We start from the raw sequence: 22,793 nt of genomic DNA, 5'->3' as shown, positions 1-22,793 counted from the left end.
TTAAATGATGTTGCAGCGCGTTTGTTTTCTTCTTTTAACTCAGATTCAAATTATGATTGCTTTTCATGAGATGCATTATTTTGCGCCCTCCCAGCTTATGCTAATTTGGTATCTGTGTACAATGGCAGATGGATCTTTTCTGTCTGTGCTAAGTGGGACACACCGGGAGTTTATTTGCTCATAGTGACTATGTGTTAGAGTGCGTGCATGTGGGCAGGGCAGACGTAGTCAGCAGCTCAGGCAGTCTCCTTTCTGTTGTGCGGGCACGTCTCGCGGGTGTGCCGTGTTTGTTCCGACTGCAGTAATTCAGGGAGAGGCAGTAGCCAACATAATGGACTCAGTGTAAAACAATGAGCACTACATGACTACACTCAGCCTGAGAGAGAGAGAGAGAGAGAGAGAGAGATCTCATGAGGCAAAATATTCAGCTAGTTCAGTAACTATTAACTGTGCACAAAGCTCCTCTCAAACCACATGGACCCTTGAACTCTGATCCAGCTGCCTCCCCACACTCCTCTTCCTGGTGTTGTAGGCTACAGCTCTCCCTCACTTCTCCTAACAGTGCCAGGGGTTCTGGGTAACCCAGTTTCTCAGTGGTGGTCTTTTTGCCAACCCTTTTCCGGCGCGCAACCCCTTCATTGTTCTCATTCGTTAAAAGATGAAAAGACGCGCTAACCGGCGCTTTGGAGTTTTTCCCTTGACATAAATGAGTCACAAGCATGATGTTCAACGGAGAAATGAGGATGAAAGTTGGACTTGTGCTAAAAGGAGCAAAGAGTCTCTAGACGTTCAGAGTTATTCTGGGAGATAATTAGTGCCTCTTTTCTGTATGTGCTGTCACAGTTCGCCGCTGTTGCGTGGTGGGGGTGGGCGGTAGTTGTAGTTCACCTGAGGCGATTAGAGGGACACATTTCTTTTCACACCTATATTGCGCCAAGTCCCGCCTCCCGTGCTAGGACTGAGTAGTACGGTCATTTTCACAAACTCTGGACCGGCATTCACCTATCTCCTATCCACTCAGGATCTCTGTTTCTGAGTGTTTATTTAGGTCTAAATCTGAGCCTGGATGTGGAGATGTTCTGTGTTAGGACTGATAAACCAAAAGAAAAACGCTGCTAGTCCTTGTAGAAGGACAGACGACAACAGACCAATCGTGGCGCAGGAAGCGAAATATTTTAGCTAATCATAGCTAGAGTTCCTCTCGCAGGAGGCGGGACTTGCCCCAGTACGCGTGGGATATAAATCCATTTGGTTCGAGTCTTTTCTTATCCAATAAGGCAGGAATGAGACTCCCTCACTTCCGGACACGGCGGTGGTCGTCCCGCGCTCCTCTGTAGGTGATCGTCATGAAACATGTTCACAGTCACCTCCTCAGCTGCGCCTCTGAAACGCTCTCGCTGTAAAAGGGTTTTCTCTGCGGACACAGCAGCTCCCCCCAGAAAACTAGCGCGCAGTTCACAGCCCGAGAAGAGAGAGAGGAGAGAAAAGAGAGAGAGGAGAGAAAAGAGAGAGAGGAGAGAAAAGAGAGAGAAGAGAGCCCGCGTTCACTCGAGCGCCCACAAATCTCCGAGTAGGACTCGCGGCGCTTTACTCGGTTTGGTTTGACAAAGACGAGCCCGGAGGAAAAATACGCGCCTTCTCAACATGGAAAAAGAAAACGGAGTCTTCAGTCTTTTCATTCTGTTTTTGGGCCTCGGTAAGTTGCCTCGCTGATATTTGAAGCTTATTAGCTTTTCCTGGATTTTTTTCTTTCTTTGAAACTTCTTTTGTAACTTAGAAACTGCAGTCGACACGTTTTTTGCTTCACCTCAGTGTGGGAGCGTCCTGGTGTTCTTTTTTCCCAATTTCACCACATGGGAAATGCTTGACTACCGAGCAGTAAGACTGGAAGGAGGCAGTGAGTATATCAGTGATTATGCTCAACACATCTAGCTAGGAAAAAGAAACTAGACTGTGATTGACTCTCAGAGCTGTTGGAGGGCGGACACACTGCATCCGCTCGTTGGTGGACTGACCAGTCTTTCACCAAGCCCTGCTCTTGTTTCTTTTGCCACTTCAAGTCTGATAAAACATGTATTTTTAAAACTCCGGTCCTGTGGACCCACTGCACTGAAGAGCTTCAGATTGTCCATACACCTGCAAATCTGATTCAGCTTATCACCTGATCACCACACCCTTCATGAGTTTGATTATCTGTACTAGAACAAGGAACCGTTGAAACTGTGCAGAGCAGTGAGGCCCCAGGTCTGAATTAAAGGGAAATTCCACTGATCTTAAAAAAATGTCTCCATAATTCAGTGGTTAAGATATAAACAAAGTTAATTGGAGTGATTTTATGTGAAATGGTTCATTGTAGAGAAACTTACAGACTTCAGATTTCTTTACAGTGGTGGTGATGGGAACCAGGGGTCACACTGTCCACAACACAAATGTGGCCATTTTATTTACTATCCCAAACCACCAGTGAACCCACAAATGTCTTATGAGTTTAATATATAATGTTGATGATAGTAAAATAGTGGGAAATCTGAAAAAAAAAGTTTTCTTTGGGAACTATGTTGCCTTAGAACACCCTTCTTGTATCCCTCCACTCTGACTGGATTGAAATTCATTGATTAAAATATGTTTTAGACCAAAACTTTGTCACATAGATACTGTAAAGCAATGTCTCAGACATCAGGCTGAGTATTCATATCAGTTCATATAATAACTTTCTGTAAGGGAGCTTTTAGAGGTAGACGTCTGATTCCTTTCTGCCTCCATTGTGAACATTTCTGACTTGCTAAGTTTCTCTAGAACAGAGAATTTCACACCAAACCACTCTGGATGACTTTGTTGACATATTAACCATTTAATCATGTAGAAATTTTGAAAAATAGGTAGAGTTCCCCTTTAAGTCTTAGGGCAGGAGACTTCACTGGAGTTGTTTTAATGGTGAAACACCTTTAACATGGCGGTTTAGTTCAAGACTAGGCTTAAACCACGTTAACAATACCGACCCTTAATGTCTTTTTCCGTGTTTCCACGTTTGTCTTATTCTGCTGCTCTCTGTGTCGAAACTTGTTGTCACCACATGCCCTCCTCTTCATGTGGAGGCAAGTCCTTGCATGTCTATTGTGTGTCCTCTTGTTTCCGTTCCTCTGTCCTTCCTTTCATGCATTTACATCATACTAGAGAGCTTCTCTTCTCGTGGAACCACAGTGTCGTGTCTCATTCCTTGGCTCGTTCAGTGTTAGTAGTTTCGTCACTGTGGCTGTGCTTGTTTTAGAACACTTAACTCTCCAACCAGTAAAAGCTAAATATTTGTCACTAGCTGTGACTGGAGTTTCTTCCTTCTGTCCTGAGGTCAGAATGGTGACCAAATAAGGGTATTTACTATAAACGTATCTATAAATGGATTTTTTTTTGGTTAGAGGGGTGAACTAATTCCCCCCAGTTGTGACATCTTGAAATAAAAAAACAGAAACAAAATATAGGTTTATCTTTCACGACAGTTGACTGTTTCAACCCTCACTGATTGTGATCGGTCTTAAGTTTGAGTTAGACCTTCAAAAGAACATCAGAATAAAGGTGTCAAATCTGTGGTTCCTGAGAGGCCCAGTTTAATCAGAGAGCTGCGCCCTGTTACTGGGTCCCAAGCCAGCATTAGCTTGGAGTCACAGAGTGCGCTCTCTCATTGGTTGGGAATAATGGCTCCCTTCCTCTCTCCTGTCAGTCCACAGTGGTGCCGGTCAGTTGTGTTTGTCCGTTAAGTCACGTACACTGAACTGTGCTGCTGGTACTCTTGCCTTCACATTCCCAGGATGTTGCTGAATAGCCGGGGTGATTGACTGTAAAAAGTGGAACAGGGCAGAAGTGGATTTACAGTGTTTTTGAGGTTTGATTTGATGTAAAATATTGGTTTTGTATATCAAAACTCAGTGTTGCTTTGCATTGTTTCATTCAAAGAATCTTTTTCACTAAAACTAAAAAAAAAAATTCTTTTTACCACATGAAGTATTTTTTTAGGTTGAACTGACTATCTGTTTCTTATAGTAGAGTTACACAAAGTAGAAAAGTCACAATCATGAAATTTTAGCCGAAAATTAATTGTCACATACAGTCGTATACAAAAATTTAAATATCCCCCAGTCAAATGATTGGCTGTTTAGCTGGTTTTCAAAGGGAAAAGTAAGCTAAGTTAGCACATTCTCTATAGAGAACTTATACAACATTTTTCTGCAAATTTAGTGCACAGTTTGTAATTTCCTGATTGAACATATTGGGGGGAATATATATATATATATATATATATATATATATATATATATATATATATATATATATATATATATATATATATATATATATATATATATATATATATATATATATAAAATATGTGTGTGTAAAGTGTATGTATAAGTGGCATGTGCAAAAGATGTAGCAATTTTTTTTTAAATATTTTTTTCAAAAACTCAGCAAATAAATAGGAACTGTGCACTTTTGCAGATAAATGCCATATTAAACTTTTTTCCCTGTACTGAGTGTGTTCACTTATTTTAATTTGATAAAAAATTAACAGAACAAGTTATTTGACCTAAGGTGTTCAAACTTTTGCATACAGTTGTTAGTGTGGCATGGTTTTGCAGTTTTGCAAGAACAATATGAGACACTTTCTCAGTAGTTTGTGACGGGTTTGTCTAGCCTCACTCTTGATGATCAAAGACGCATCTAGATTTCCTTGGTTGTAACCTGAGCACCATGTTTACATGTACAGGAGGAACTTTTTAAGTTTAAAGGGTTCTTTAAGATGAATTATTTCCATCTCCTTCAGTTTCCCCTCAGTCGAAATCCTGTTGATACAGTTGCCACAAATGGAATATTTAGCAAATTCTGTGAATGTGGATTAAACAACTTGTTCATTAGATGGATCAAGATAATGTAGTAAAATTGGTAGGTCTCGTGAGGACATTATGTGCACGTAACTGATGTCTGTCCATCTGTTTCAGCTACACTGTGCGAGAGTCGGGTGGTGTCGGTGCCTGCTGGTCCATTGGTACGTGTAGAGGGGCAGTCTGTGTCCATCCGCTGTAATGTTTCGGATTATCAGGGACCCAGAGATCAAGAGTTTGAGTGGGCCTTGATTCTGGATAATGGAGCAGAGGTCCAGCTCATCTCCACCTTTGATCCATCATACCCAGACCCCTCTGTGAAGGACCGGATCAACAGTGGGGGCATCAGTATTAAGAAACTGTCCGATGCTTCTGTGGAGCTGATTATTAGCAAGGTCAGGGCCTCGGACAGCACCACCTATCGCTGCAGTACCCCAAGCACAGACTCAGTCATGAGCGGGAACTACAATGCAGATGTGGAACTCAGAGGTGGGTCGTTATACAGCAATGTGTTTATCATCTTTATCTTTAATCTGGCTATTTTTATTCAGTTCCCAAAGAGAATGAAAATGCGGCCAAGGATCCCGTTGCAGTGAAGAGTTTCCCATAAATAGATCCATTTGGTGCTAGCAGTATTTTATGAAATAAATGAAGGAATAGATAGTCAGATCTTCTGCTGTGTGCAGTTACTAATGTCATCTGTTTCTTATTCTCCTTCATCAATTTGAGTGGCTGGCTAATTATGGGTTGATTATGTGGATGCTATTGGCCTATCAGTGCAACAGAAAGCAGCATGTAGTGGTCATAACTTGCAAATGTCAGCCAAGACTCCACCAGAATCACTCTTCTTTGGGAAATGTGCTTGAACTTCACTGGAGAGAATTAAAAATAACTATATTCCACTTACAGACACGCAAGTGTGAGGTAAATGCTTGGTCAGCTTTATGTGGAAAAGAGATCTAGCTCATTTGGGTATGAGCACTTCATGTTTGATTTGCAAGAAGCTGATATCCAAGTAGTGATATCCCATGAGGGAAATTTTTGACTACCACAGGAACTTGAGAAATGAGAGGTAATTCTGGGTGGTTTAACTGTCTCAACAGTTTCATGTTTCTGAAGTAGAGGAAAAGGATTATGATAGGTGACTAACTGTATCACAATGTCCTGTTAGTTCCTCATCTGATGAATATGGCAGGAAGTGTTATATGAAGGGAAAGATTTTTTTGTTTTGTTTTCTCTAAAAGTTATGCTCTAGTGTATACAGTACCATACAAAAAGTCCAAAACCACCCTTTATTTATTTACTGTCATCTTTGAGAGAGGGGTGAAAATCAAGTTCCACTCTCTATCAGTTCAGCCATCCACTGGGGGCATGTATTTCGGTGCTATGAGTCTGAAAGGATGTGTAGCTGTTAAGAAGTTATAACTGAAAAAAAACAAATTGACAAAAGAAGAAAAAATCCAGTAAACAACGAAAATGGGCATCTGAGATGTGGAGTAAGGGTTTGTTAAGTGAGCAGCCTACGTTTGTAACTGGGATTGTGAGAAGCAGAAAATGCAACCAACATGTAAGACAGAACGTTGGACATGTGGGCAAAGTACCCCTGCAGATTTCTTTGAAAAACTGAAAGCTATTTCCTTGAAAGGAATAGAAGCTGTGACAAAGGAAAAGTACATACTAAATACTGAAAAATTTGTTTCATTTATCCTCTGTGTAATTTTTTCTGACCTTTTTCTTGACACTAAAAAATGAATAACATTTTAACTGGAAATTAAATAAATGAAGTTGGTCTCTAAATTTTGCACAGTACTTTTATATAAGTGAAGTAGTTATTAGTTTGTGTTCTGTAATTTCTTTTAATATAGATTTAACCAATTACAGCATTTGAAACGATGAAGCAATAAGGTAATTGTCATTTATTATGTACAGTGATTGGAGATACTCTGAGGGTGATTCCATCCATTCCTCAGCCAGCTGTGTCTGAGGGCGAACCATTGGAGCTACAGTGCAACGCCAGCCGGGCCTACACAGCGCATACCTTCCTGTCGATCACCTGGTCCATTAGAAAGGACACCAACTCCCTAGAAAACATCTTGACATTTGGGCCAGACAGTGGGGTGAAAGTTGGCCAAAGTTTTGCACAGCGTTATGCAGATGGTGGACTTCTTCTGGACCTACGTGAGGGTGGCTTTTACGGATTGGTTGTGAAGGGGGCAAAGCCGTCAGATCAGGGTGCATATATCTGTACAGCCAGGGAGTGGACGCGGCAGCCTGGCGGAGGGAAAGGTTGGCACAAGATCCTAGAAAGGAGTGAAGAAATGGGGAAGGTTACAGTCACACCCTTAGGTGAGTAACACTTTTTTCCAGTTTGTACTTGAGACATACCAAGGGAATGGGTCACACTGAACAGATGAGGTTTAACTGTTGCTGAGTCACTCTACAATCAGTAGAACTGTGTAAACATTAGGAGGAGTTCCATTAGTTACTGTGCACTAAAATACTTTTACTGGCAAAACCATTGTTTGCGGAGGCCAGTTGTCATTATGGAAATTAAATAATGTCAGCTACCACTGGCTTTCAGTTAGTAATGCTAATGTGAAATATTTCTTTAGTTTTCTTCCTTTTTCTATAAGCAGCTAGTCTCTATCCTCAGCTTACAGTGATAGTTATACTGACATTCTTAGTGTACTGTAGCACAAAATCTTGAGATTGAAGCTGGGATCTATGCTGAAACGTTTTTGTCGACAGTTGCATGTCGACATCAGACAAAGAGCAGTAGGCAGGGACTCTTTTTAAATCCTCTCTGTAATTCTGAAGCACCATGAACAATGCTAAGTTTGCGCTGTGACCTTTTCGTGGCGTTTTATTAAAAGCGCCCTGGTCATACAGACACATCCATGCTGCTCACACTCAGCAAAGTTAATACTTTTCAGGTTGAAGTCAAACATAGTGTTCTCTGCCTGTTTAAAAACAGAAGCTCAGGTTTTTGCTTCCATTCATGCAGTCTTTTCATCTCCACTGAGCTGTTTGTAATAGCATCCCTTCTTTGCCATGTTTTAGCCCAGTCTCTGGTGGTTTCTGTGGAGAAGAATGTTACCCTCAGTGTGGAGGACACTCTGAATCTGACCTGCATACTAGCTGCTCGTGGCCTCCTTTCTCTGGACCTGGAGCTGACGTGGCTGGTCAGCGCAGTCAACTCATCGGCTGGCCAGCGAGTGCTGATCCATGTGGGACGTGATGGGCAAGTGCTCAGCGGCTCAGAGCTGGTGGGCACGAGCAGGGTTAAGCCAGACGCTTTCCGGCTCATCCTGCCTAAAGTGCAGCGCTCGGACTCCGGTCTGTACTTCTGCCAGGTCAAGGCCTGGTTGCCACAGGGCAGTGGGAGATGGTACCAGGCTGCAGAGAAAACCTCTGACCCTGTCCAGGTTCTTGTAACACAGCTAGGTAAGGGAGCATTTTGATTCCTTATGTCTTACTAAGTTTTCTTCAAGCTTTATTTCAGGTTAAACACTTAAAAACAAAGGCACTAAAAAAGGGGTCTTTGGAGCAATTCCATGGAAATACTGGTTGGCGATATGGAAAAAAATACAGCACAATACTTAAACATTTTCACTGTAAACGATATGATATCAGATGTCAAAAACATAATGGAAGTTGAAACAGACAAAAGAAACAGTAGTACCACGAAAATAGCATCAGAATTTATTTACACAGCCAAGCCGAAAACCATTTATTTTTAAGAGTGTATCTCTTGACTCCTCTCTTTTTCATTCCCACTGTCTTGCTCTCATTCTTCCTTTCCGTCTTCTCCTACCTGCTTCAGCTTTTCTACTGCAGCACAGTTGGGTGGGGTATTCTCCTCCCCCCCCTCTGCTGTATCAAAGGCAGTTCTACTTTCTCTAGATTAAACATTAAAAGCGCAGTGTGCTGGCAGTGGGAGGTGTCAAGACAAGCCTGACTCATGAGCTGGATTATATTGAGCCTCATAGAATTAGCTCTCACTTCGCCCTGTTGAGAATTACAAAAACTTTGTTGTATCTCCTCCAAGGTATATATTGGCTGTTGAGAATGCAGCATCCATTTTGGTCATCTTTATCATTTAATTTCAAATGGTTGGTTGCAGTCACCATGCAGTAGGAGTCAAACTCCCTTTCACATTATTTTGAGTCCTAGGCACTCTCTGTAGACCAGAGTTTGATCTGAAGTAAGATATAACATGCTTGTCTTCCTTTCATCTTGGTCTGTGAGTTAAGGGCCGATAAGGATTTTCATGCATGCTTGGAAAAAGCATCATGTAAATAGTTGGGGATGCTTAGTTGAAGAAAGCTTTGATCAGATCCATCCATCATTTCATTCCTTGATGTATGTGATGGTCCTCCATATCTCACATTCACATTTGTGTACAATACTGAATTTCCAGTCCTTTACCATATAGGTTTAATTTCAAATGGAGATAATGCAGGAAAAAAAAAAATTCAAACATGGGTTGGTCTACATGTTGCTTGAACTAGCATTAGGTGCTACGAGGCTATTTGTACATATATCATCTGACCTTATCATGCTGGAAATTGCCTTAGGAAACAGGAAGACCTGCAAGAACCTGCACGTGCAGATTTCGCTCCAAACAGCCCACACAATGCCTACACAATTGCACCTGCGCCACTTTCAGAGTGTAAGCTGGACACCACAACATGAGCTGTAGGCTTTGGCAGGGGCACCTACACTATATTCGGAAACAGCATTTCACCAAGGGCTTCATTGTATAGTCCTTGATTTATTACAGCGATGTTTTTTGGGGGCACAAACGATATGAAAAGTCTGTGGCTGCTAATGGTCTTGATTATGTTAGGCTACATTTTCAATAATCTTTAATATTGTTGGATATAACTTTATATTTTAGATTATATGCTTATACTCCAAACAGTGATTTACTAATGAATTTCAGGTTTCAACTGTCATGTTTTAAATGCAAAAAGAGCAGCTGGGTCTTAAATAATAGAAATATTGTAGCAAGACCAAAACAGGTCTCTAATTATTGGCAATATTTTTGCCAGTGTCACAAAACCCGCAAGTGGTCAATATCTGCCAGTGTTATGAACCAGCTGATATCATTCAGACCCTAGTAAATAATCAGGATCTTACAAAAGTGTATGTAGTATGTTTTTAAAAAAGCAACTTTCAATTGTTACAGACACTATAGTTACAGTTAAAAGGGTCCATATCTTACATTATTCTTGTATATTTTTTCTTTGAAGTGTCAAATATGTTTGTGTGGTTTTATGGACTGAAAAATTATTTTTAAAAGACCATTTTCCAACATTTCTTTAGCTCTTAAAGAATTTTCTCATTTTTGTTATGTTTGTGCCTCATTCTAAAAGCAGTCCTGACTAAAATACTCCTTATTACTTCAGTGTGAATACACAGGGCTAAACAGCTGTAGCTTGAATAGGTGGATATATGCAAATGTGTTGGTTTTGGTTGTGGCATCACAAAAAAAGGAATTCAAAATGGAGCTTAGTTTCTATCTATGAACAAGAAAGTAAATGATACATTTTGAAACTTTTAATAATGTTTATGTAATAAATCATCCTCTGTCACTGCAGAGAAATGAGAAAAGTTTAATTTTTCCATGATATGGGCCCTTTAGACAACGAAATCCTTTCCCTAACCGTTCACATGTCTGTAGCTTACAAGTCTGTGTCTGTTGGCCTTGCTGTTAACATTTAATGTGATCTCTGGCAGACAGCCAAAACCAGTAATGTCACGAGCATTGTTTCAGGTTTCTACTAAATTGGACAGCAGGCTCAGCTTTTAACCGTTAGTCTGTGAGGAAGTAACTTAAGGTTTGTAGACTTATTTTACGTACATTAAGCTTTATTTTAATAAGACTAATTGGTGTCACAGTGACTGTTCTGATGTACTGATACAGTGGTGATAATGTCTGAGATGTGAATTAGTTTAAGTTGCAGATAGAATCACTTTGTTGGCCATTTGTACTGCACCATTGGTATTTGTGTGTTTGCATATCCAAACACGAGGAATCTGAGGGTTGAGCACAACATCAGCCATTTGTGTAACGTTTGTGGAGCAGTTAGGGTTTAACTGTGGTCGAACAGGACAATGGTGTTCCTCCAGCTTCCAGTCCTCCACAAATATTACTACCACAAGTGTGGAAAGTACCTGGAAACAATGCAATGCCCATGCCCCTGTTTTATTAGTCGTTACTGCAAGTTGCCATTTGTTTATCCTAGGTTTACACCCAGTGTCAGTGGGGGTGAGCTCATTTTCTGCTGTATTTCCTTCTTTGGCTCAGGTCGGGGGAGGGGGTGTGATCCCAGTCCTAAAGTGCCTTTATTACTGTAACTATGAGCCTCTCTTTATGTTGCCCATCTGTTTACGTCTCTTACCCTCACATGTTTTGTTATTGTGGGGATGAAAAAAAAGTTCAACTACAGTTTCCAGTTGTTAGTTCCTCTTAGCCTCAGTAGAAGGAAGTACTCTGTAATAGCCCAGAGCTCCACTGTATTAGTTCCCTCTCAACACTGAATGTTCATCAGTATTTTGTACATCCTTACTGCTCTGTGTATGCAGCTTTATTATAGGACATGTAGCTCTACTTCAGATATTATTACATAGGCCTGTCACAATTATTACATAATTACCTGATCTCAGTTTTGTAAAGCTGACTGCAGTTGTTTTACAAACGTGTTAACTCTGTCATTAGTTTACATCAGACCAAACCAAATATGAGCTGGGAATGTTTTCGTCAGTTGGGTTTAGGCAAATTAATGTCAATTAAAGAAAGCAGAAAACACATGTACTGAAACCTGAGTCCTATGTCAAACAAAAGCAGTTGACGACTTTGTTTATTTGATCTCGAGCTGCGTCTATCATCAGGAACCAACAAGAAGATTCACAGTACTTTAAAATGTAATGGTGAACAGCCATTTTTTTTCACAGAAATAGAATGTAAATTATCATCTTTTTCACAGACATTTGTGTTTATTGTAATGGCTTGAAATTGCTTGACACCCTTGCTGTTGCCCACCAACCCCCCCCCGACAGTGTAGCTTATCAACACATTTAACCTCTTTAGGCTTCTAATTTAAGAGCTGCACACAATGAATAACAGACAGTTGCATTTGTAATTGCAATTATTTACATGGCAGGTAATCATCAACTAAAATTTCATGATCGTGACAGGCCTAATAGTGCAGTGTGCACGGTCCTGGTTGCACTTTAATGAGATCCAGATCTTTTTTACTGCCAGTTTGTCTTTATGGTCTAATAAAATGGTTATAGTGTAAAGGTGAAAGGTTAAATACACTCGTCCTAGAGGTTCACCTTACCTGTTATACACTTCCACTAAAGACGGAATTTAGGATTTTATTCTACTAGAAAAAGGGAATCTGTTTCTTCAGTTACACAAACAGGTGTGTCTGTTCCAACAATACAACAGTCGGGTATATTATGTGACTCAGACAAGCAGAGTCCATAATGCCATCTGGCACGGCTTCACGTATACAGGGCTCACTGTGTGTGTGAGTGTGTCAGAGACTGAACAGTGACAGCTGAAACTGGAAAGAATGTAAATCCTTTGCTCAGGCTGTCCAGTGTAAGACTAATGTTTAATCAGAGGCAAAGTGGCTGGCATCAGCTGTCGTTCCTGTTTGTTCAAAACAAACGCAAAAAAAAAGGTGGCCCGCTCAAGCTGGACAAAATTGAGGCTCAGTACTACTTAAGGGCAAGAAAAGGCAAGGGCAGTGGGTAAAAATAAATAAAACTCTAACACTGGAAAAATTAACCAGAGCGAAACCCAAATCCCACCCCTGGAACCCCAAATAGGAGCTAACTAGCTAATACTGATAATGAATGTTTTGTGAAAAGCTGATATTTTTTCCTTTAGTTTCTTTAACGTCTTTGTTACGATACATCTAATTCTCTTCAGATGTAATGTGTCAGTAAGTGGTACACAATTTACAATGGAATTGTAAATTGTTGGAATGACAGCGAAGATGTGATCTTTAGGCAATGCTGAACTGTACTCAGACTCTGCAGTTGATCTGATTCCCTTTTGCTGCTTCACATAATAAATGCCTTTTTCACTCTTCTTCACACAGATCCAGAGTTTAAGGTGACCCTCACGGCATCTCTGACCCCCCAGTTCACCTCTGACCCCACAGAGTTGCTCTGTCAGGTGACCGACCTCCTCAATCTGCGAGATGGCCGCCTGAGTGTGTCCTGGACCTACACTATGAACATACCAGGAGATGTAGCTTCCAGCATCAGCACTATTGCCTCTATAAATGAGCATGGGGTGCTGGTACCAGGAGAGAAGTATCGGCAGCGGCTGGACAGAGGGGATATTGCAGTGACCCGCAGTGAGCAGAACACCTTCAGACTGCGGATGCTCCGCACTCGGGATGAGGACATGGGCTTTTACTCCTGCAGTGTGACTGCCTGGACTCCCAGCCGCCAGGCAGGATGGGACAAGGCCAAAGAGATTAAGTCAGATCCAGTCACTGTACAATGGAAACCCAAGAGTAAGCACCAGTCTCCTTTATCGGGCAGTGGACTCTTGATTGCAAAACTAATTACTTCCTTTAAGATTTAAGAAAGAAATCTGAATCATATTGTTGTTATAGCCATATAAGTGCATACAAGAAGCCAAGTGAAGCCACAAATGCTTATTCTTTGCCTGTACTTTGTAATACTTTAGTCACTGTTCTTAAGTCATTCCTTCATATTGTTAGAATAGCCCCATTCCTCCCTGGAGCAATATCAGTCAGATCACCAAGACTACCACAGCTAAATGAAAGTAGATGAGGCATGAATGTCCTCAGTGACTCCCTTTTTCCATAACCTAATCAAGACAGAGAATAAATGGTTTTAATTGTGCCTATGATGAGATCTCTCTCAAGACCGATTGAGCTTACAATGCTCTCTCTGTCAGAGACTGGACAGTATGCACTGTTCATTCCACTGAGCTTCAAGTTCCAATGTGCTGAAACTTTCAAATGTTGTTGCTGAACAATCTAGTGGTAGTTTAAAGTGGTTAATTTGTTTTCTTGATTGCTTATGTTTATGGTTACAGTTGACATGAGCTATTTTAAGTGTGGCTGAGGACAGCAGGAAAATACTCATGGAATGCTTTGGATGTGACCTTTTGACTGGTTCTTGCTCTTGTTGCAGCTCCAGTGCTCAGTGTGGTGGCTCATCGGGTGAGAGAGGCCTCTACAGGTGGTTCCACGTTCGAGATGAGTTGTCGGGTGACGGGTCAGAACCTGCAGAACCCTGGCTACTCTGTGCTCATCCGTTTTGAAGATGCGCAGGGACGGAACCCTCGGAAAATTCTGTCCCTGAATCCAGACTCTGTGCTGCAGCTGGAGGAAGGTATGGCGGCGAGCCGCACCGACAGCGTGGCCCTGGAGAAGATGGGCCAGCAGGAGTACCGTTTCAGGCTGTATGGGGCGCAGGTCTTGGACCGAGGGTTCTACTGCTGTGAAGTGACTGCCTGGACGCGTGATCAGAGCAGCGACTGGAGCAGAGCCGTCAGCGCAGAGTCCAATAAAATAGAGATCGCCTTTGCAGACTCAGGTATCCATGGACAAAATAGATTCACATTCAGGCCAGTGGAGATGATCCCTGACTGATACTTATGAGCACTGCTAGCTGCAGTTAGATGGTAGGTCAGTGCTGTTCCTCTCACTCTGGCCCTCTATAAGAACAGCCTCAGGGCAGATTCCTGCTGTTCAGTCAGTGTCCCTCTCTCTGGCTTTCTCTGTCTCACTCCCTCTTTCTGGCTTTCTCTGTCTCACTCCCTCTTTCTCGGTTTCTCTTTAATTTCCTTCCCTCTCCTCTTTTTATCTCTGTCTCTTTTTCTACTCTTTTCTTTCTTTCTCTTTTCTTCTTTTTCTTTCTCTTAATTTCACTCCTCTATCTGGCTTTCCTTTTTCCTTTTCTCTGTCTCTGTTCTCCCTTTTGTGTTTCTTTTGTCTTTCTTTTGCTCTCAGTCTCCATTTTTTTTCTCCTCTTTCCCTCCCGTGTGTTGCCCTGTTATTGTCTTTCTCTGTCTCCATTTTCTTTCTCACGTCGTCTTTTTTACTCCTCCTCTTTCTGTCTCTCGTCTGTCTCCTTTACTCTTTTTTTTCTCTTTTTTTCCCATCTCTCTTGCTCTTTCTCTCTAATTTTTCTCTTCCCGTCCTTCCCTTTTTCTCTTTTTTTCTCTATCTCTCTCTCTCTGGAATTGCTGATGAGTAAGGACTGAGGTTTTTGTTCTGAGTTCAGTTCATCTTGACCTTGGCACAGACCTCACACTCATCCAGGCCTTCAGTCCAGCATCAGAATGCTAACCTGCTAATTTATATGTTGGCCTATAAGTGAAGCAGCCTGGATGATCACACTCGAACCACTCAGGAACAGATTAACTCAAAAGACTTCTTAGACTAAGCAGGACATTCAGCAGGCTTTGGACATGCAGGAGACATACCACAGTTTTTAGCAGTAGTGGTCTGTCTGTTTTACTGCCTTAGGGGGAGTCAGAAAGAAAGCCTGTTTTGACCTTAAAACCCCTTTTTTGTGTGTCCCTCCCCCTCACAGGTCCAGTATTCAACGTGTCCATTCACTCAGACAGACACAGGGTTCTCCATGGGGACACAGCCAAAATGGAGTGCATCTTGTCCATACTGGGAGCCACTCCCAACACAGGCAAGTACTGTGTTCCTTGACTGGTTTTCTCATGAACATTTGACATGCAGTACCTCACATATACAAGAACATGCTGTGGAGTCTCACTTCTGTGTCCAGTCTAGGTACTGAGTGTAATTGTGGTAAGAGACAAGAATCAATTCCACTAAATACCCCTTTTTTCAATGGTAGCCTGTATTTTGAGCACTTTTTTGTGAGAGATTGAGCTAACAAAAGATTTGGTGCAATATAATGTAAAGAAGTTGGTCTATCACACTTCCTTATATTAGACCTGATGATTATGGTGATATCCTATGCATTCCGGGTAGAAATGTATTATAGCATTATTTTAAATACCTTTTTTGGCCTTGTTCTGGAGGTTGGTCATATGGCAAAAATATCATCACAATGCTTCAGGTTTCTTAGTTTTTTTTTTTAAGTTGGAAGAGACAAAATGAACCAGTAGTTAGGGCTGACGCAGGAAGGATATTTACATTGAAATCACAATTAAAAAAAAAATGCTATTTTCAAGTCACAAGAGTTGCAATTTTAATTATAGGCTACATTTATCAACAGTATAGACTTAAGTTTTAAGTGGGTAAATTTAACCCAATAACACAGAGCTCATGAACTGCATGTAGATGAGTTAGACCAACCAGAATCAACCAAACACCCATATGCTGTGTACAACACAACCAAAACTGACAGTTCAGCATTTAAGCCTCAAGCCAGAAAACATGGGTATGCTGAATAACTGGCCTGGACCATAGTTTATAGAAAACACTGCAATTGAAATCAGTCACAATATTCTGTATCATGCAATTAGATATTTTCCCCAAATTATCTGGCCTAATAGAAGTACCATGTTAAAATATATAAGAATAAGAATGTTTCACATAATGCAGTGTACCAGAATGACATTATCATAGATTCCAGGAAAATGAAGCAGTTTGTTCTGGGAAGAGCTGAAGGACAACTTGATTCTTATAGGCATGTTTTAATATGTTTTAACTTGTGGTGGTTTCTTACTGCTCTTTGTTCACCCAACTTGTGCCATCATGTCATTCTGAAAATTGCTGTCCTTCATTGTTCTAGGCTAGTGTTAGCTGTGCATTGCAAGAAAATGTTCCTCCAGTCTTTATCTGTGGCCCCAGGCATGTAAACCCTCATAGCAGTCAAAGGCTTAAGTCAGCATTACCCTGCTTCATTATCAGCTAGAAGTGTGTGAGTGTGTGTAGTAGAGTGTGTGCTTGCTTAGTTGATGTTTTGTTCTGTGAAAACTTCCCTAATGATTGAAAGAAGGGGCGGGCAACATGATGATATTTTATTGTTATTGTGATAAATTGTCACTACATGCTTTTCTGAGCATATCACGGAAATCATTAGTACTTAAAGAACACTCACTAACTGTATTTTATTACAAAGTGAGCATAATTAGTCCTGTTTAATTGCATTTAGTGCAGTACACGTTGTGAAACGCTGAATAAAAATATTGTTTTATATGTGGCACTGCAGACACTATTATGTCTGTTTCAAGTTAATATATCTGAGAAAAACTAAATATCGTGATGGATCTCATGTATCTTGAGAATGTCTTGATGTATCATGATGTAATTTTTGTCGTATCGCCCACTCAGTAAAAGGCTCTCTCAAAACCGTAAATTGTCGCTACAAGACAGGCTAGTATAACACAGTAATCCATGTGCCTCAGTTAAGTGAATTTAACTGATTCCCACTAGAACATTTTGACTCTTCTGTAGTCTTAGAGATAGTGGAAGGATAACTATTATAATTTGTGTATAAAAACGCTTACCATAGTCTGTTTACAGATGGTGCTTCTCTGTACTCTAAATTGACTTCTCAGTAGTATCACAGGCTGAAGTTAATGCCAGTGTTCTGAAGTGTCAGATTTTATGGCTCTTTTGTTTTGCAAAAGCTTTATGCAAAATTGCCACTCTTGTTTCAGGGCTAATTTTGGCCTAGTTGTTATTCACAGAGTTTGAGAATAAGGGCCATTGTGCTCCCTTAGGCTCTGAAATTATCTCAGGTTCATAGAAAGCGCCTGCTGTTCCCTGCTGAGAGTGCTCCGCTTCTTCTGTGCTCTCTGCACATACTCACAGTCCATTAGTAGGGCTGTATACTGTAAAAGAAACAACGGTGCTCACCACTCCATAAAAAGCAAACAGTACGATAAAGTGAAATGTTTTGTTTAATTGTCCGCTAGGTATCTCGGAAAATTGTAGTCAGCACGGTCCATTCTGCTGTGCAGATTTAACAGGGAGTAATTTGGGGTGTGTTTAATTCCACGCTATGAGTCGTTTGGTGTAATGTAAACTGTATGACTGTTAATTGCTTCTCTTTTTCTTTGGTTCCTCATCCACTCAGGCGAGGAGAATGGAGGCCCAGCTATATTTTCAATGGAAGGAAGGAAGTCGCTGATTTTAGCTGACAACATTCAAAGAGATCTGACATGCAATTAGCTGTTTCAGATAGGGAATGATCCATTTGACATGTGTGAGTTGATATGCGTGTCATGAAGCTCCAGAACCGAGTGGGAGTTAGACCCTGTCATTCCTTGTCTACTGACACGAGGGTATATTAGCACAAATGAGGCTGCCCTAGGCCTCAGTCCAGTCCCACTGGTCCTTTTAAATAAAAGTGGCAAGTCTGTCCTCCTCTTCATCACAAGCATCATCGTTATTTAAAATCATTGATCTTAACTGGGCAGTATTAGAGTTTTTGGATGTGCAGTAGATTTGTGGCTAAGCATGTACTTCCATTGGCAAAAAGTCTGGAGACACCTTGTATATTTTTATATGTTTAAACATAAAGTAACTATTTACTTGGTATGAAGAGCAGAGCAGAGCCTAAATTATGCTTTGACAGTTTTCTTTTCCAAACTATTCTTTAAAAATATTCTGAAAGTCTTTTTTTGCCCGTAGGTGGTTTAAAGGGGAACAGTCATAGTCATAACATCATGCGGTTTAGTGTTCGGTTCACTAAACAAAAATATTTTGCAGTGTAATTGTACTGATACTGAACTCTTGTGTTCCAATGTGTTAATTCCCACATCTCCCAGAATTCCTTTGTGCTTTTTTAGTTTAAAGGGAGCGAGGCTATCTCTGCACTGTACTGTTACTTTACACGCCACATACGTAACACTGTGCCTACAACTGATTCCAAGATTACTCTCTTGGTTTGATACAGGACAGGTGGTGTCATTGGTCTGCTTTTTCTTGGCTGTTTTCAGGAGGGTTTGGACAGTAAAGAACCATGTCAAAGATATTTCCACGTGTGGTTCCGTTTACTTCAAAACCCAGATAGTCTTTAACGTGTTAGGTAATTGCAAACCAGCAAAGAAAACATACTTATTAGTATTAGACACATTTCAAAGAGCTAGGTGTCCCCAAACCTTTGACCGTCAGCAGACATCTACATCAGTGTAAATGGACTCGGTCAGGCTTCCGTTTAGGGCAGAGTGCTGTGGTAAAATGAGCACAGAGACACGGCAGCAGCACAGAGCTCATATTTGCAGGCGGTTTACCATTTTATCTTGGCCTTTGTGGAGATTCCTCACATAGCAGTGGAAGTGCATGCAGGGGCCTGCTTCTGTCCTGCCTGAAACTGTCAAGTGTTTCTCTCTCAGGGTACTAAGGGCGTTTATCTCTCTTCACAGTCGGGTAGAAATGTTCTGTGTTTGTTTGCTTCGTTTTTGTGCAGTGGTTCAGTGACATTGTGGTTAAGATGCGTACTGACATCTGTAATCCTTTAAAAGTAAGTTTCCTTTCTGTGTTCTGTTTTAATTATTTCTCCCTCACCTTCTCCCTCTCAGATGATGTGGCCTTTGACGTTCGTTGGTTCCAGAGCCCAGCGCGAGCAGTGGAAAATGGTGGTGCTGTGCCCCTCATCAGCATGGACCGCTGGGGGGTGGTGAAGAAGAATGGGGGAAATGAGAGCACAGAGTGTAGTCTGGAACGCACAGACAGGAACACGTTTGTGCTCAGTGTGCATCGCACTCAGGACAGGGATGTAGGAGAGTATTACTGCACAGCCAAGCCCTGGTACATCTTACCTGATGCTGGTACCTGGAGGGATGGACCTGAGCTCACTTCTACCCCAGTCATTCTCTCCATCAAACTAGCATGTGAGGACTTCCCGTTTCTACATATTACTGAGTGACCTTATCTATGCAGTAGACCACAGCGCTACAAAGTGTGGCAAGTGGTGGAAATTTGGCCCTTAAGGAGTTGAGGCACCAAAAAGTTGCCCTGTTCCCTCAGCCAATGAGAGAACAGTCATGTTTTTATACTATTTATAACTCAATTTCTTATTTTCCTTTTGTTTTAGTAGTGTTAAAACAGGAAGGTTTCAGTGAAAAATAAAATTTACACAATTTTCCAATAACCCTAACTCTAACCCCAGATGACCAAGACATGGTTTATTTCCAATTTTTGTCTATTTAGTTTAGTGCTAGAGCTACAAAGCTAAATTTACTGACTTCTCATGTTTGCTAGCAGTCACCTAGTTTTTTCTGGAAATCTGGAAATCCCCAAAACTTCTCTCAACCACTCAAACACATCCAGGTCTAAGTACAGTCACAGAGACTTCGTTTATGATTACTGTGAACTGTAAAATGAACAGAAGTTCACAGTGTAATTAAAAGCAGCAGACAGGCATTTTAGACAACAAATGATTCGGGTGACTAATGACTTCCTTTGCTTATCAATGTTAGACTCTAGACTCTAGACTATGTCCAGTTTTAAGCTAAAGACGCAACATTTGGATACCAAACATGGCTGGGTTAAAACCTACCGACCGCAAAGACTAAAAGCACCTCTACAGTAGACATTTACAAATGGATACAAGAATGACTAGACTTTGTCCCTAGTCATATTTAGCACTATTCGTCAAATTACTTAAAACAAAAATTGTAATCATTTAAAATGTAATGACTTTTGTTTCCTCTAAAACAAGTAGTGGGGTTAACCAATAATATGATTTACCTCCCACTAAACATCATGACCTAACTCATACCATCCTTAATACCATGTTTAATTCTGAAATGCATCTAGGTACAGAAAGCGTTTATAAATCCAGTCTTAAATTTAATTCTGACTAAATAATGAACCTGCAGTGTAAGTGGTTATCTGTTGATCTGGATCCATGTTTCTTGAAAGTAGTGTGCATGACCTGTACTTTTGTGTGTTTCCTCAGTGTGGGATTCTCTGAAGATGCCGGTGTTGTATGGTGTGGTTGCTGCTCTGGCCATTGGTGCCCTGTCGATTCTTCTTGGACTTCTTGTTGCCAACTGCTGCCTCTCCAGAAACCCCATGCACACGCCCCGCAGCAAGCTCATGGACCTGGAGATTGACTGAATCACCTGAATGATCCAGAACCAGCCCAGTCTCTCCTGCTAATGTGACCACATTTTACCTTAAGCCCCCTTCAAGTCAGCATCACTACTGATGACCTACCAATTGTATTGAGCCCCAGCTGTTTAGATATGCGTGAATGCACCACTTCAAGGTAGAAAAAGACAATGTAGTGAATCTTGACTGCGTGCACTTAAGAGGATGTGGGCATTCTGGTGAGAGAATGAAAGCTCGCGTCGACAGCTGGTGCGCTTGCAGTATCTCAGGAATAATTCGCTGGCAACGGCCCCACTGGCTTTAGTTACTGGTTTTGGCAACGGAGAGCCTGTTTCATATGTTGAAATGCTGACCAGTGTTCTGAGGAGCTTCATTCAGGAATAATGTTTTAGCATTCCATACAAGGTTGTGACTGCATTGTGCCTCAGCCAGCAATGTTATGGTATGTGGAGCACACTTTTATTCCTGTATGAAGGACTCTAATCAAAGAGCCAAGGACACATCAAGCACTTTGGCAGAACTCCTGGTAAACTTTCATTCTGATCTCACCGCATACTCTCACCCCAGATCTTGTGCCTGTCATGTTATCGATGGTTCTTCTGCATCTACCCAGCCTCCCTGTCATTCAGGGGCATGTTCTTGACAGAGTGGAGCTCCAGGGGGCTGACCCTTTCCTTCCAGTTTTAAAGAGTCCTCTGCTCATCAGCAGTCCAGCTGACCATGACTGATGGACACTCTGAGGCTGGCTGCACTGTTCCCTGACCCCACCAGGGTTCAGAGCTGACGCCCAGAGTGCACAGCTCCCTCAGCTTTCACTTGCTGTCTGTTGGCACAAGGGGGCCTTCTTTAAGGGGTTTGTCTGGCCAGAGGCAGCATTGTTCCGGAGACTGACGATATCAGTTACTAAAGCTTTGGAAAACTGTACCATGCTCACTCCAGCAGCGTGCACAATGGCCTTTAAAAGGTCCTGATAGATGATATCCTCCACTTAATGTTCACCCACTAATGCTTTGTCCTTCACTGAAAGCAAACACATACACTATGGAGTTACGCATTCAAAGTGCATTAATGCATTTATTTTTTCCATAAAACACAGATGCACAGTCATTGCCCTCAAACTGCACAGACACACAGATAATAGGTGTTTCATTGTTTATGCCTCAAGTTTTATACTGTTTCTTTTTCACTATCAGTCCAGCCTAGTCTACTGTAAAGACTGCTGTTGGCCTGCATGCCTCTCCACAAAACCGAGGAACCATCTGCAATGTGTATTTTAGCATAATATTTTAACCCCTTAAACTCTAAGCTTAATATGTTATTAGTCTAAGACTTAAGGCTTGTTAGTCAGAACTAATCTTGTCATTAGTGAGTACTAATATGAATTATTCAGTAACAACTGGAAACTAACATGTATGCAGATTTGAGAGTGAAGATAAGAAGCCAGGTCCATGGAGTTTAAGGGGTTAAAGTAACTGCTCCAAATGCAAATCTGACCTAGAAATAGAGGTGATCTGTCTCAGTGGTTCCCAACCCTGATCCCTGGAGTAAACTGGCTCTAACTAACTGGCTAATTGCCATCCCCTTCCTGAGTCAAAGTGGGTATGATAGAGAAGACAAGTAGTAAAATTTGCTGAACTGGGGTCTCTAAGCAGGGCTGAGAACCACTGTCGTACAAGACCCACAGAAACCCTTCACAGATGTATGGTGGGACTTTTTAAAAACCTCAGTGTACAATTTGTCTTTTATTGATGTTTTTCATACTGTATTTTGGGGAGCATCTTGTAAATATGAATAGATTGAAACAGAGTCAAATTTTTATGTGCTTCCTTTTTTGTTATGGTTTGCCAATAAAGATCAGTGTAAT

General features: G+C 41.3%; 1 protein-coding gene across 1 annotated transcript; it reads left to right on the top strand.

The window, feature by feature from the left end:
* Positions 1 to 1,283: 1,283 nt before the first annotated feature.
* Positions 1,284 to 22,793, top strand: LOC118801839 (prostaglandin F2 receptor negative regulator-like). Its single transcript, XM_036562253.1, has 9 exons — positions 1,284 to 1,696; positions 4,992 to 5,363; positions 6,804 to 7,220; positions 7,935 to 8,318; positions 12,995 to 13,417; positions 14,067 to 14,471; positions 15,474 to 15,581; positions 19,393 to 19,704; positions 20,775 to 22,793. The coding sequence occupies exons 1-9, from the start codon at positions 1,645 to 1,647 to the stop codon at positions 20,933 to 20,935; spliced, it is 2,634 nt and encodes an 877-aa protein (XP_036418146.1). The 5' UTR covers positions 1,284 to 1,644; the 3' UTR covers positions 20,936 to 22,793.

Source organism: Colossoma macropomum, unplaced genomic scaffold (assembly GCF_904425465.1).
Source record: "Colossoma macropomum unplaced genomic scaffold, Colossoma_macropomum, whole genome shotgun sequence".
Lineage (NCBI taxonomy): Eukaryota > Metazoa > Chordata > Actinopteri > Characiformes > Serrasalmidae > Colossoma > Colossoma macropomum.
Note: the sequence above shows the minus strand (reverse complement) of the source record. Positions and strands in the feature narration are given on the sequence as shown.

Excerpts from the sequence above, each read along its gene's own strand:
- LOC118801839 (XM_036562253.1), top strand. The coding sequence starts at position 1,645 with ATGGAAAAAGAAAACGGAGTCTTCAGTCTTTTCATTCTGTTTTTGGGC. Across the intron at positions 14,472-15,473 it reads GATCGCCTTTGCAGACTCAG|GTCCAGTATTCAACGTGTCC; the intron begins GTATCCATGGAC and ends TCCCCCTCACAG. Across the intron at positions 15,582-19,392 it reads GGGAGCCACTCCCAACACAG|ATGATGTGGCCTTTGACGTT; the intron begins GCAAGTACTGTG and ends TCTCCCTCTCAG.